The sequence below is a fragment of the Mastomys coucha genome, chromosome X, assembly GCF_008632895.1.
Source record: "Mastomys coucha isolate ucsf_1 chromosome X, UCSF_Mcou_1, whole genome shotgun sequence".
Classification (NCBI taxonomy): Eukaryota; Metazoa; Chordata; class Mammalia; order Rodentia; family Muridae; genus Mastomys; species Mastomys coucha.
This window is the reverse complement of record NC_045030.1, coordinates 100,189,052-100,201,905: the sequence shown is the minus strand read 5'-3', so window position 1 is coordinate 100,201,905 and position 12,854 is coordinate 100,189,052. Positions and strand designations below refer to the sequence as shown.

The window sequence follows — 12,854 nt, the reverse complement described above, 5'->3', positions numbered from 1 at the left end:
CTCTCTCTCTCTCTCTCTCTCTCTCTCTCTCTCTCTCTCTCTCTCTCTTATGCCCATGGACAAAAGACTGGTTTGTCATTCCTCACATAGATTCTGACCTGTACACCTGCAACCACAGGAATTCAGACATAGCCATTTTCCAGAGTCCTACCTGACCATTGTTGGAGAACAGTGTTTGTGGGTCCCCAGATTGTACATATTCCTCAGAAGGAAAGGTGGCTCCTAGCACTCAACACATACCTGCAGCTGGAATATCACATGACTGAAAGGAGCAAAGGGTCAGGTTAGTTCTAATCTGCAGACACACACCACAGGTAAGCAGTCTTGAAGCATAGGGATCACAAAAGAACTGCCCTGAGAGAAGTTTTACAAAGACAACCCCTGACACCTGAGTCTTAGCTGTTGGCCTACATCCCCAACCACACAGATAATAGTGGGTGCGTATACTCTTTCTCTGAGGTACTAATGTCTGCAGAAGGCACCAGCACACATTCACATAGCTTGGGAGTACCCTCCATGTACCCAGAGATCCTTGGTTCTCTTTTGATCTTGTCCACACTCACTTCTTATCTTTCTTCACCATCACCTCTACCATGTTCAGCAGACACTTCCAGCCAGAACAATATTGGGTGGGAGACTGCTGGCCTCTTTTCCTCCCTCTTCACTCCCTCAACCCCATCTTCAGGAGATACCAATACATCCTTCCTGGAGGTTTCCGTTGCTATGGTGACTATAGTAGTCAGGCCACCGGCTTGTGGGAAGGATGGGAAGTAGCCCTGAAGATTGGGAGATGTATGCCTGTGTGTCTATGTATATGAGTGTGTGAGTGCATGCACTCATGCATATATCTACCCTGAGTGGACTGGAAAAAAGGTAGAAAGGGGGGAAGAAAGATCATAGAAAGAGAGGAGTGGAGAGGGGGAAAGGAGCAAAAGAAGAGAAGATCAAAACATGAAAGAAAATCAAGGCATGAGGAGAAATAGGGATGAGGGAGACAAGGTGTTTGTATCCTGTGAAGGGGCATGGAGGTGTTAAGGGCAAGGAGTATGGTACCAAGGAGGTGAGGCAGGCAAGGCAGAAAAAAGGTGAGATCTGCAATAAAGGTCAGGAGGTTTGGGAAGTTGGAGGCAGATGGCAGAGTGGCATGGGAACATTCAACTGATGGAGAGGAACCAAGTGGGACAGAAGTAGTCAGGCCAGGAAGATTAGAAATAAGTTTTTGGAGGAGCAGAGGAGTGTAAATATATAAATGAGGGTTAGAAAGAGAGGTGTGGCCGGGCGGTGATGGTGCACGCCTTTAATCCCAGCACTTGGGAGGCAGAGGCAGGAGGATTTCTGAGTTCGAGGCCAGCCTGGTCTACAGAGTGAGAGTTCCAGGACAGCCAGGGCAATACAGAAAAACCCTATCTCAACATCCCCCCCCAAAAGGAAAGTGAGGTGTGGGATGTGTGTTGGGAAGGGTCTAGGGTGATAAAACACTGTCTAGTTGGTGCTCATTGAAATATGGATGGAGATGTGGGCATGAGCTACAATGTAGGAAGAACATGGGAGTTGGAAGAGTGGGAGTGGGTAAGGATATAGGCCAAGGATCTGGAGAGGTATATTTTAGCAACTGACTGCTTTGTCACTCCTAGTTTTAATTCATGTATCTTTGTCCTAGCTGTAAGCACTGCCTCTTCTCTGTACCTACTCTTGGATTCTGGGGCACCAACCTTTCCTAGAACAACATGCATACAGTCCTTAGTGGTGAAGAGATGAACTGCTATGGATCTGGAGGCCCCTCCCCCAGGGCCAGCTTTCTTATGATTCCCAGGAGGCTGCTTATTGCTGGCTTTCCTCTTTCTCTGCCTCCAAACAGGGACCAGCCACCCTTTCTAGCTTTTAAGAGTTCTGGACCAGAGAGAGAACATCTGAGTGACAACAAGAACTACTATTCAACTTGGGACTCTTCAAGCCCCTGGCTCTTAGTACCCGTCATCTCCACTGTTAGCCTGAGAGTCCTGTTTGGCAGCAAAGCTGTGGCAGGTGGGAGGAGAGAAGGCAATGAGGCAGAAACAGCTGCCAGCCCGAGTGGAGGAAGATCAGGGCCCCAGTAGGTATGGGCAGAAGGCGAGGTACTGTCTCTGGCAGCTCCCACCCTCTCCCTGCGTGAGGGTGTTGAAGCCAAACCTCCTTTCCTATCCTTTTGCATCCAATGCTGCTGCTGAAGAACTCAATCAGACCCCTGAGGTCACCTGTTCCAGTTCCTTTCCTCCATGCAAATACAGTCCTGGAGTCATCTGCATGGTATTTTCACCCAGCAGTCCACTTGTGTTAGGCCAGATACTTCCTGGGGACAGGAGCTCTGAGGCAGTCTGCTCCTTCTTTGCAAAGAAAAGCTGGAGGGAGTACCTCTGATTTTGCTAAGCCTTGATGCTCTACAGACTTTCTCATTAATACTGAATTCACAGGGCTTTTCTGATGAACGAGCCCCATTTGACAGATTAAAAAAGTGAGGCTCAGAGGCTTGGCATTCATAAGGTTCAAGGTCACACTGGTATGAAGTAAAAACTTTAGGTTAGAACGTAGGACTTTCTATGAAGTCCTTCGGAGCCAGTCAAGACATACATGTTTTATACAAGGACAACCCTTTTGAGGTGTGAAGTCTGAGGCCATATTTTCCTGAATCTCCTCTTCTTCAAGTCAAACTCCTTTAACTCTCTCCAGGGAATTTAGGTTCCAGCCTCCTTCTCCACCTCATCAGTTGATTCGTCCCAGTATCAAACCCGCAGGCTGCCAGGTGGGTGCCAGACAGTCTGGAGTGGATCAGCACTATCCCATCCTTCTTTGAACTAGCTGATTAGTGCAGCTAATGGCCACTGGAAGGGCTGACAACATCCCTCCTCTTGGGCCTCTCGGCCTTAGAGGAATAGCGGTGAGAAAAGAAGCCAGAGTTTGCTCCCGTGCCTTCATTCTCCTCACCCTGAGTGTTCTGAATTGAGAGGAAGAAAGAGGCAGAGGTGGGAGAGGCAGCCAGCAGCAGGCAGGGGCATGGCAAGATTAGGAGGATGAAATCTGGGAGGGGATTTATTTGTCTCGTAACTCTGGGCACGGCTAAGGGAAAGATTGAGTATGTGTGTGTTGGGTGGGGGTGGTCACAGGGAATTAAGGGAGGGATGGGGTGTGGCCCTTGGATCTAGGAGAGGCCAGTGTGGGGATGGGCATTGGCCCGAGTTAGCTCCATCTCTCTGCTATGCGAGAGGAAGTCAGTCGCACATTAAGAAAATGTTGCAGCTGGTACTAAATTGGGAGGTGTCACAGGCAGCAGTGAGGACAGGTATGATTCCTGGGGCCCTGTGTGGCCCAAAACAGGGGCAGACATCTCAGAGGCAGAGAACAGGCTTTCTAGAGCCACACCAGAAGGATCTGATTGACACATTCATAACAAAGACCCTGGGAGTGGGGGGTCACCTGGCTCTAGAACCCAGCTCCAGAGTTGGTTTGCAGAGAAAACCTCCTCATCTTAGAATAGGACTTCAGGGTCTCATTTAAGAGGATTCTGGGTGTGGGATATTATCTCCACAGGATCCTACTTGGGGTAGGGGCCAGACAGGGGAGCTCTGAGCTCAGGGGGAGGGGGCTTAGTACAGGTAAAGAAAGCCTGTGACAAGGTGGGGTAAGTGATTGAGGAGACAGGGTGTCAAGAAGAAGGGGCTCAGGACTGCCTGTCTCTTTCATGGCATCAGAAAACTGGACTAAAGACTTAGGGCAAACTGAGCTTTGGGCCTCAGTTGAAGGAGAAAGCTTTGGAGGAGGTAGAAACCACAGGAGGAGAACTGAGGAGCTGGCACGGCTCGTGTGCAGGCATTAGACAGTAAGAGCAGGAGAGCCCACTTGCTCCTGGAGAGAGGCAAGGAGACAGGAGAAAGGGCCTGGGGACCTTGATAGGAGGCCACAGCAAAAGCAAAGGTTTAGCATGAGAAGACTGGGCTGGAGTACCTGAATTCATGCTCATTTGCTGAGGGCAAATTGTATTACCCGGATATATCCCAGTTCCCTTATCTGTAAAATGGAGGTAATCTACACAGTTGTGCTCTCATAACACACATGAAACCCCTAAATATATGCCAGGTGTTAAATTCTTACCACAAAATGCTACTAGTCGTGCATTCCCACTTACATCTCCCAAAACACTAGGGACTTGGGCAGGGAAAGGCTATTTTTCCTGTTTTACAAATGAGGAAATGAAAGCTTAGAGGAAGCAAAGAAAACATGCCTGAGAGCAAACTGCTAACAAGCCCTCAACAGATGAGATAAGACCTCCAGAATCAGAAAGAACCTCTGCCTTCCCAGACATCAAACTGCTTTGTATCAGCAATCAATGTGAGGGATTTAGTGTGGGGTCAAAAGGAGCTTGGATCCGACTATAACATGGAGAAAATCCTTATAGAAAAGTTGTGCCATGGTCTTCATTCATTCTGGAGACTGACAAAAAAAAACAGTTGTAGCCATGGGCTTGGGGAGGGGACCACAAAATACAGATATTCTTTATTCTATCTGCTAGGAGACCTCTGCTCTCACTGAGGACACAAATCCCTGGCAGGCAATTAGAGTACGTATCTCTACCTCTGTATGGCAAAATGTGTCTTTCTTCATGTGATTGCATGTCTCTGACACCACAGGGAGACGCATGTGACATGGCGCCTGCTTCCACAGCACTGTTTATGAAAGTGACAACCTCTCAGTTCCTCTGTATGACTTTGTCCAGAGTCTCACTAGCAGTGCATGGCTGGATATGTTTGTCTCTCTGTCTGTACACCTTTAAGAAGTGGAATATCTCATCTGGTAGTGTGAGTGAAGCAGTGAGTCAGCTGAGGCTGAGTGAGGCGGGAGGAGACGGCTAGGTTACGAGAATAGGAAAAGGGAGAAAGAGAAAGTGAAGTCAGGATGGACGAGCTACTCCATTCCTCCCCAGTCCTCCACCCCAAATGCCCAAGGGGCCCATAGAGACCAGCAGAACCTTGCAGAAGTCCACAGGAGCAAGGCTTGCTGGAAAGAGGCCACTTGCAACCCTTTCTCAGAGCCTTGAAAGGGAGATGTTCTATACTAGGAGGTAACTGCCTCACTCTCCAGCCGGTGGCCCCCAGCTCCAGAATGTGTGAGACCTACCTGGTCTCATTGTCACTTGACCTTTTGACCTTGCTGTTCTTTCTTTCCCCCCAAAACAGGCCACCTGGCCAGGCAGGAAAAACAGGGAAGTAGATCCAGGCTCCGAATACCCCCACCAAATACAGCCCCATCTACATATTATTACACAGAGGAACCCTACTGAGGGTCAAGAAATTTCTCAACACTCAATTCTTTCCTAGGAAGGTCCCCTTTACAGTTGCCTACTCTGTAAGTTCCTCTAGATGCCCATCCTTAGCAGCCAGAAAGCCAGGTTTTCCTGTCACCACCCTGGAGCACTGCGAGTTTTATAATGCACCAACCTTCCACGGCCCTTCCAGGAGCTGATAAGCCCCGTTTCCCCAGCCTTCTCTCTTCAGAAGACAGAAGCCTACAGGTTCCCTCCTTAAGAGAAGACAGGCATCCCTGGGCTCCCCCACTTAGGATCTGGCCAGCAATCTTAGGTCATATAAGGTCAACTGTGTAGTTGGTGTACCCTGTCACCAGGCGTGGCCTGGCCTTTCATCAATTGGCAGGAAGCAAAGGATGAGGATTAGGTAGTCAAATATTCTTCCTCCGGTCTTTTGAACACCCTCCAATCCTTCCACAGCCAGTCCCAGGACTAATTCTAGTCCAGGAGTGGGATTCAGAGCCAACCAGGAGACTGGGAAACAGACTTTCCTGTTACCACTTTGCCAGCCCAGGGCCCCACTTCCCCCTCATGTGGGAAGCAGTGCACCAGGAGGCTCCAGCCTTAAAATGTTCGAACCTTAAACTCAGAAGTTGACCTGAATCTCTCTCTGTAGCTCCCTCTCTAGGGAGGGGTTCAGCAGCAGATAGACACAGTACTACACTGGGAATGGTGGGAGCTGTACGGGGAATGGAGAGGGAGACCTTTATTTTTTCCTGGTCCCACTGACACAGAAACTAGCTCTGGCCAGGCAACTATTGTGGCGTGGGTCACCAATCCCTACCTTGCAGCCTTTCGTGCAGGACCGGATAGAGTACTCTTCTGCCTGTAAGTATTTATGCAGCACGAGGTCGAACTCGTCATATTTTTCCTGAGCATGTCGATCCAGTCGCTGGTATGCTTCTATGCAGTTGCTACATACCTCCCAGGTCCCGGAGCCCGGGCTGGCCATGACGGCCAGTAGATCCCCCAGCAGGGTGTCCAGACTGCAGTCCAGGCTGTCGGGGCGGTCCATGCCGAGCAGCAAGTCCCAGACAGTGTAGGTGTCGCAAAAGGAGAGAGTGAAGTTCCGAAAGTGGCCTTTGAGCAAGTTTTTTTTGGCGGAGGGGAACTCCGGGGCACGGGAAGGGGAATCAGGGGGCCGCAGAGGGGGCGCCGGGGTGGTCGGTTCGAAAAGTCTCTGCAAAGATTCCAATTTGGTGCAAGCTGCGTCCAGCCCGGTGGGCTCTGGGACGCCGTCGCAGACCGGCCCGGAGCCGGCTGCAGGGGCGGCTTTGGTCAGGTTGCTGTATCGCGGGCCGCAGGTGCCCGAGGACGCTCTGGGCTCGCCGGGCGACGGTGGCGGCAGCGGCAGCACCGCGCGAGGAGGCACCGGCTGCCGCTCGCGGCCGGCCCCCCAGGGCGGCCGCATGGCGCTGCTCAGCTCCCTGGCCCGGGGCCGGGCCCCCGCGCACAGCCACAGATGGTCAGCGAGCAGCACGGTGAAGAAGAGCAGGGACGCCAGGGACAGTCGCCATCGCTGCGCCCGCTCCGAATCGGCGCAAGGTTTGTCGCTCTGCCTGGGAGCCCAGCAGCAGCAGCAGCAGCAAATAGTCAGCGCGGCGGCGTCTTTCCCGGGCCACATCCAAGCGCCCCTGAACATATTTCAGGGGGGTCCGGGCTGGAGGGAGTAGGCAGGCGCGAGGCCGGACGGCTGTCTCGGGAGGGCGGGCTGCGCACCGCACCGCGCTCCTCGGCGCCGTCCAGGCTCTACCTCGGGGGCCGCATGGCTAGGCAGGCTGGCCGGCTGGGGGCCCCGCTCAGGCCGGAGTGGTGGGGCGCTCTCCGGCCGTCCCCGCGCCCCTCCCGCGCTTCCCTGCTGGCAGCCGGGGCGCCGCCGCCCGGTCCGCTAGGCGCAGCCCGGCGTCCCGGCGGGGGGCGGTGCGGGGCACTGGGGCGGTGGCGGCTGCTGCGGCGGCGCCGCACTCCTCATAGTGTCGGGCCCCTCCGCTGCCCCGGGCTCGGCGCCACTCCACTCTGCGCCCCCGGCCCCCCGGCTCGCACTCCGCTCCTGCCGTCCGTCTCAGCTCTGCGCGGCTCTGCGCCCCTCAGCGCCGCCGTGCGGGCCCCGCCGCGCTCCGCTCCGCTCCCCTCGCCCGCGCCGCTCCTCTCCCGCCCGTCTGCCCGCTGCCCGCTGCCCGCTCCGTGCGGCTCCCCGCCTTGCTCGTGCCCTCCTAGGCCGGCCGGCCGGTCCGCCGCCGGCCCTTCGGGCTTCCCTCGCGCTCTGGCAGTCCGCCGGGGCCGGTCCCGGGCCGGCTGCTCTCTGGCTCCGCACCGGCGGCTCCCGGAGTTCCGGCTCGGGCGGGCCACCTGGCTCCCCGCAGCGCCACAGACGCCGGACGCGGACGCCCGGCTTTACTTAGTGCGCCTCTCGCTTCCGCCTCTGCTTCGCACCGCTGTGGCGGCCGCCCAAAGGCATGGCCCCGTGGCTCCCGCTGGCCATGCCCCCTCAGTCTGTCGCCATCTTCTGCTGTGCGGAGAACACCTTGAGAGCCCGTGTGCGAGTGTGTTTGGGGGGGAGCAGGGCGGAGAAAGAGGCACCGGGAGGAGGAGGGAGCGGGACTGGGGCCCCGACTGCGCCTGCGCCTCAGGACTCCCCCCTCCCCAACCCCAGCCCCCGCCGGCCGCAGCCTGTGCTGTTTGGGGATGTTTCCAGTCCACCCCCAACTCCATTCACTTCGGCGCCTCCGTTCATCCGACCGCTCCCCGTGTGCACACGCCACACGCAGAGTCCCAGGCCTGGCGCTCCCCCTCCCCCACCAAGCGGCCACCGGCCTCCCTCCCCAGGACCGCCCCTTGCTCCCCCCCAGGGCTAAGGGACTTCTGAGGGTGATTCTAAGAAGCAGGGGGGCATCTCCTTAGGTTCTTGCTACCTCTCTGGGTAGCCTCGCCCTCGTCCTCAGGACTAGGGGACACTAAAGCGGGTTGCGGATAGGACCGGTCAGGAGTCCCTAACTCTGCTAACGCTCTCACTGTCCTGCCTGAGGCCAAGGCTGCCCCTGGTGCTGAAGGACAGCTCCCAGTTCAGCTACAGAAGGGGACTGAGCTAGGAGTGTGTCCTGAAGGAGGCAAGGCAGAGTACTAAGACCGGTAGTAGTGGTGGGGTGTCGGTTTTTTGTTTTTTTTTCTTTTTGCCCTTAGGAAGATTTCCAACAGCCTCCCCCCAAAACCCGTCCTAGCTTCCTGGCTCCCCCTACAGGCTGCTGAGAATAGCTGAGCGCCAGAGTTAGGGAAGCTGTGCCGGGTGGAACCATGCGCTCCGGGCTCTTAGAGTCACATGGCTCTAGGAACTCGGACAGACAAACGTCCTGCCGCGCTACTAACCTTGTTTGGACTCCACAGACATCTCAGATTGCTCCTATGGTATACTTCCTTTTTGTTTTCCCTCTTTCCTCGGCAACTCTTCCGTAGTAATTTTGAGCAGACTACTGCCCCAGGGATTTGTTACTAATCATAACAATGGAAAAAGAACCTTTATTGAGCACACATAGAACTTGCTAGATACTGCACTTGGCACTTTAATTTGCCTTAGTCTTCTGATTTCAACTACCGTATGAGATGGTTGTCAGCATTGTCTTCATTTGCATTAGAGGAAGTTGAAATTTAGTGTCCTTAAACAGCCTCAGATAACCAGTGCATCCTGATAGAAACCCAGGGAGTCTGACCCTAGACTTCTCTACAGAGCGAGAGAGGCCTTAGAAAGATAAAGGAGTAGAAGACGCAGACCTGCCTTAAAGAAAACAACAGTTTCCCGAATAAGGAAATAAGAATTATATGCTGTCTAGTGGAATTCATGGATAGAGGTGGTGGGTTCAAGTAACACTTCTAAAACTGACCGCACTTTGTGCCCCGAAAGAAATCTGTTCTATTTTTTTGTCTTGACAACATGAGAGAATACCAAGGGCTAAATGAAATGGGTGGGAACTCTTAGCACTACTCAGTGTTAAATTGCAAAGGATGCTTGGAAATCTGAGTTGGGGTGGGGGGTTGTAGCTGGTTACTAAAGAAGTAGCAGAATTGGGTGGGTGAGTGAGGACATTCCAGATAAAAGAAACAGGAGGGAAAATTTTCAGGGGTAGAAAGCAGACACATATGTTTGTAAGTGTAGTAGTTTAGACTTTAGAGGCTAAGAAAAGCAAGCTATGGCAGAAGGGAAAAACTGTCAGACATTCAGGAGGCCTAGTTATATTTAAGCACTCCCTGGACCTGCATAGGGTGCTGCAATTGTCCAGACATAGCCTGCTATGGAAGTGCTTACAGTTGAAGTGGGGAAGCAGACATGTCAAAGGAAGGGATTATAGCCCAATACAAAACAATGGTATCAATGAGAGGTCTCCCTTCCACAGAGAGATGGACTGGTCGACTCTGAAAATTTTCTCAGAGACAATTTTGCCCATAGCCAGGTCAGCTGGCAAATATCTGCTTGAAAATGCATCAAATTCCATGTGCTATACTGGGCACCAGTGATACACAAGTACAATGTGTATCTTGGGACAGAAAGAGGTTAGTTGAAGTGGTATGGGATAAATGGGTCTTGGCTAAACAGAAGGTAGAGGAAGTGATGTACAAAGGGTATCTCAGGAGAAGGGAAGTCGTGTGTAAGGGTGTAGAAGCAACGACAGGAAAAGCATATTTAGAAACCTACTAAGTAGTTTGCTGTGGCTAGGTGTAAAGTGGGAACAGTGCCAAAATGGAAGCTGAGCGTTAGGCAGGAACCTTAATCATGAGGGCCCTGAATCCATAGAAGAGACTGGAAGATTCTTGAGAAGAGATACCATGACCAGGTTTGATTTGGCTAAGGCATGAAGACTGTATTGGAGGGGCAAGACTGGAGACAGGGAGATGGGTTGGGAGACTAGGAGTCCAAGTGAGAAGCATTGAGGACTGGACAAAGGTAACATCAGCTGAGGTGGGAGAAGAAATATATATGGGAGGAAAATGAAAGAGGTATAATTAAAAGGATCTAGGACTGACGTAGGTGTGAGGAATGGGGACAGTTCTGTGAGGAAGGAAGGTGAGGCTAGAGAGCTCCATTAGTGACACTAACAGGCCTCCTCTTGGCCACCTACGGAGTCTTTGGAGAGCCATTCTTTGTTCAGTCTTTGGAAGATTTCAGTGTTTGTCTTTAACAAAGAAGGCTAGTATACCTGGCTTAAAGCTGATTGGCTGGCCCAAGATGATTGATACCCTTTCTCACCATTGGAAAGAGCAGCCTGCGTGGCCTAGGTTATCATCTCCAAGTACCTCTGGAGCATTCTGTGAGAAGTCATTCAGGCAAGACTCCCTCTATAAGGTAAAATGTGTCTCACAGAGGTCCATTTATCACAGGAGTACAATATCACAATGACTTGCCCACACAGCACCTGGCGCACACAAAGGAGAAGTGGTAGCATGCTAGCAGCCAGAGGAGGATCTCATTCTCGCTCTAGATGACACCGGAAAGTGAAATGGGGGTGGGGAAAGCACTGGCCTCTGCTAGAACAAAGAAGCCAAGGTGCAAAGGAGGACTGGAGTGGCACACTGCTCCCTGCGGCTGGTAGGCTCCAGCCAGGCTTCTCCCTAGCTCTTGCTTTCCATATGTACCCCAAGCAGAGACCAAAGGCTAAAGGCCAGTCTTGTCTGAGGGGATACACATTACCCAGGAAGCACTCCCTCAAACTGGACCAGAGAGAAGACAACGTGGAGTAGAGGGGGAAGAGAAAGAAAGGTTTCCATGGTAAAATACTGACAATAGGAAGAAGGCAAAGTGGGAACTGTTTAAAGAGACCAGTGTGGATACACAGGAGGCCTTCTGTTAAAGCCAGGATTTTTAAAAGTCACTGTGGCAAAAACAGGAAGGAAGAGCATACAAGGAAGGGTGAATCTAAGAAGAGTGTCAAGATGGCTTAAGCACAACTTGAGTTAAATTCTACCCCACTGGGTGCACTATCTCTTCCATGGTCTGAGGAATTTTTCTTCTGTCTATGGCCCACACCTACACTAAGATGAGAAGGCTGAAAGTAAACCCAGCTCGCTCCAACTCCCTACTTGGAATACAGCATCAGTTTTTGCTACTGGTCTAAGTTTGTTCTCGTTTCCTGACCCTCTGCCTCATTCTCCACTTCTTCTGACTCACATCCTATACCCAAGTCCCAGCTTCATACCTATACCCTAGCAAGACCCAAGTCTGCCATCCACAGAAAGTACTGACCCTGAACCTTAGCCCCACTGCAGAAGGCTCCTGGCAGGCCCAATTGCATATGTGTATTTATAAGTCATCCCTTCTTTTGATTTCTAGACTCATGTTTGTCCTTCATTTGCATCTTTAGTTTTTCTGTTATTACTTTGTTCCAGTTAAAGATTGCTTTGGCCACAAATAATAAACCAATCTACAGTTAGAGCTTAAACAGATAAAGATTTGTTTTCTTCATTTAACAAAATTTCCTTGATTTAGGGCTACTATGGCAGTTCAATGGCATCTTTAATACCATGGCTTTTGCCAGGTGTGATGGTGCATTCGTAAAGATCCAGTAAGTTGAGTGGATAAGCCCAGAGGATGATGCAGTTGAAGCTAGTCTGAACAATGTAATGTGCTTATAAAACATTCACCCCAACAGAAAGATCCTGGCTGTTCGTCTCTACTATTTTTATTGTGGGCTTTCATTCATTTGTTTTGTGCTTTAGGATCATGAGATAGCTACTTCAGCTCTGGGTGTCTTGCCGGTATTCTAGATAGGAGGAAAGGAACACACTGAATGGGAAAAAGACTAAAGGCAAAGATCAGTTACAGAGCCTTTGCCTTTTTATTCCCAATGATATTCTGTATTCAGTAATATCTACCTACTCCTCTCTGACTATGTTACATGGACATTCTGAGCTGCAAAGGAAGCTGGGAAATCCAGTATCCTTTTGCTTAACACATTGCTGCTCTGAACAAAGGTGGGATTCTGTAAATAAGGAAGAAGAGGAAAATCATTGAGCTGAAAACCGGTAGCACCGTCCATGACTCCTAACTATCCACAGCTTGCCTGGACTGTTTCCCCCCCCCCCCCTTATAGCAAAATTCTCCCATTACTTGGCTTTGATTGCTGCATGGGACTTTCTCTTAGTGAGTGAATATAGCTGGTTTGTTCCTCTAGCACAGGATAGAAGACACCTGCCTGGTTTAACAATAGCATATGTGAAAAAGACCTTGATTTGATTGTAAAGTCAATGTGAGCCAACAGAGTGATGATGCTGCCAAAAAAGCTAATTAGATTTTTAGGCTGCATTAATAGAAGTATAGAACCAGAGAGGCTATGGTTCTGCCCTTTCCTACACTTGTCACATCCTACCTGGAGCATTGGGATCCATTCTAGACAGCCCATTTAAACTGCGATACAATGACAAAATGCAGAATGTCTAAAAGTGAGTTACCAGACTGGAGTAATAGCAGCAACAGCATATGGAAAACAGTTGAAAGCTCCGGGCTTCTTCAGTCTAGAGGTAAATAGACTCAGAG

General features: G+C 51.3%; 1 protein-coding gene across 1 annotated transcript in view; it reads right to left on the bottom strand.

Annotated features, from left to right (window-relative positions):
• Fam155b (family with sequence similarity 155 member B) overlaps nucleotides 1–7,875 on the bottom strand; it is a 28,510-nt gene extending 20,635 nt beyond the window's left edge. The window contains exon 1 of the mRNA XM_031365547.1: nucleotides 6,120–7,875. Within this exon, the coding sequence (XP_031221407.1) occupies nucleotides 6,120–6,977 (858 nt within the window). The 5' untranslated portion in view covers nucleotides 6,978–7,875. The remainder of the gene's footprint in view (nucleotides 1–6,119) is intronic.
• Nucleotides 7,876–12,854: the final 4,979 nt, after the last annotated feature.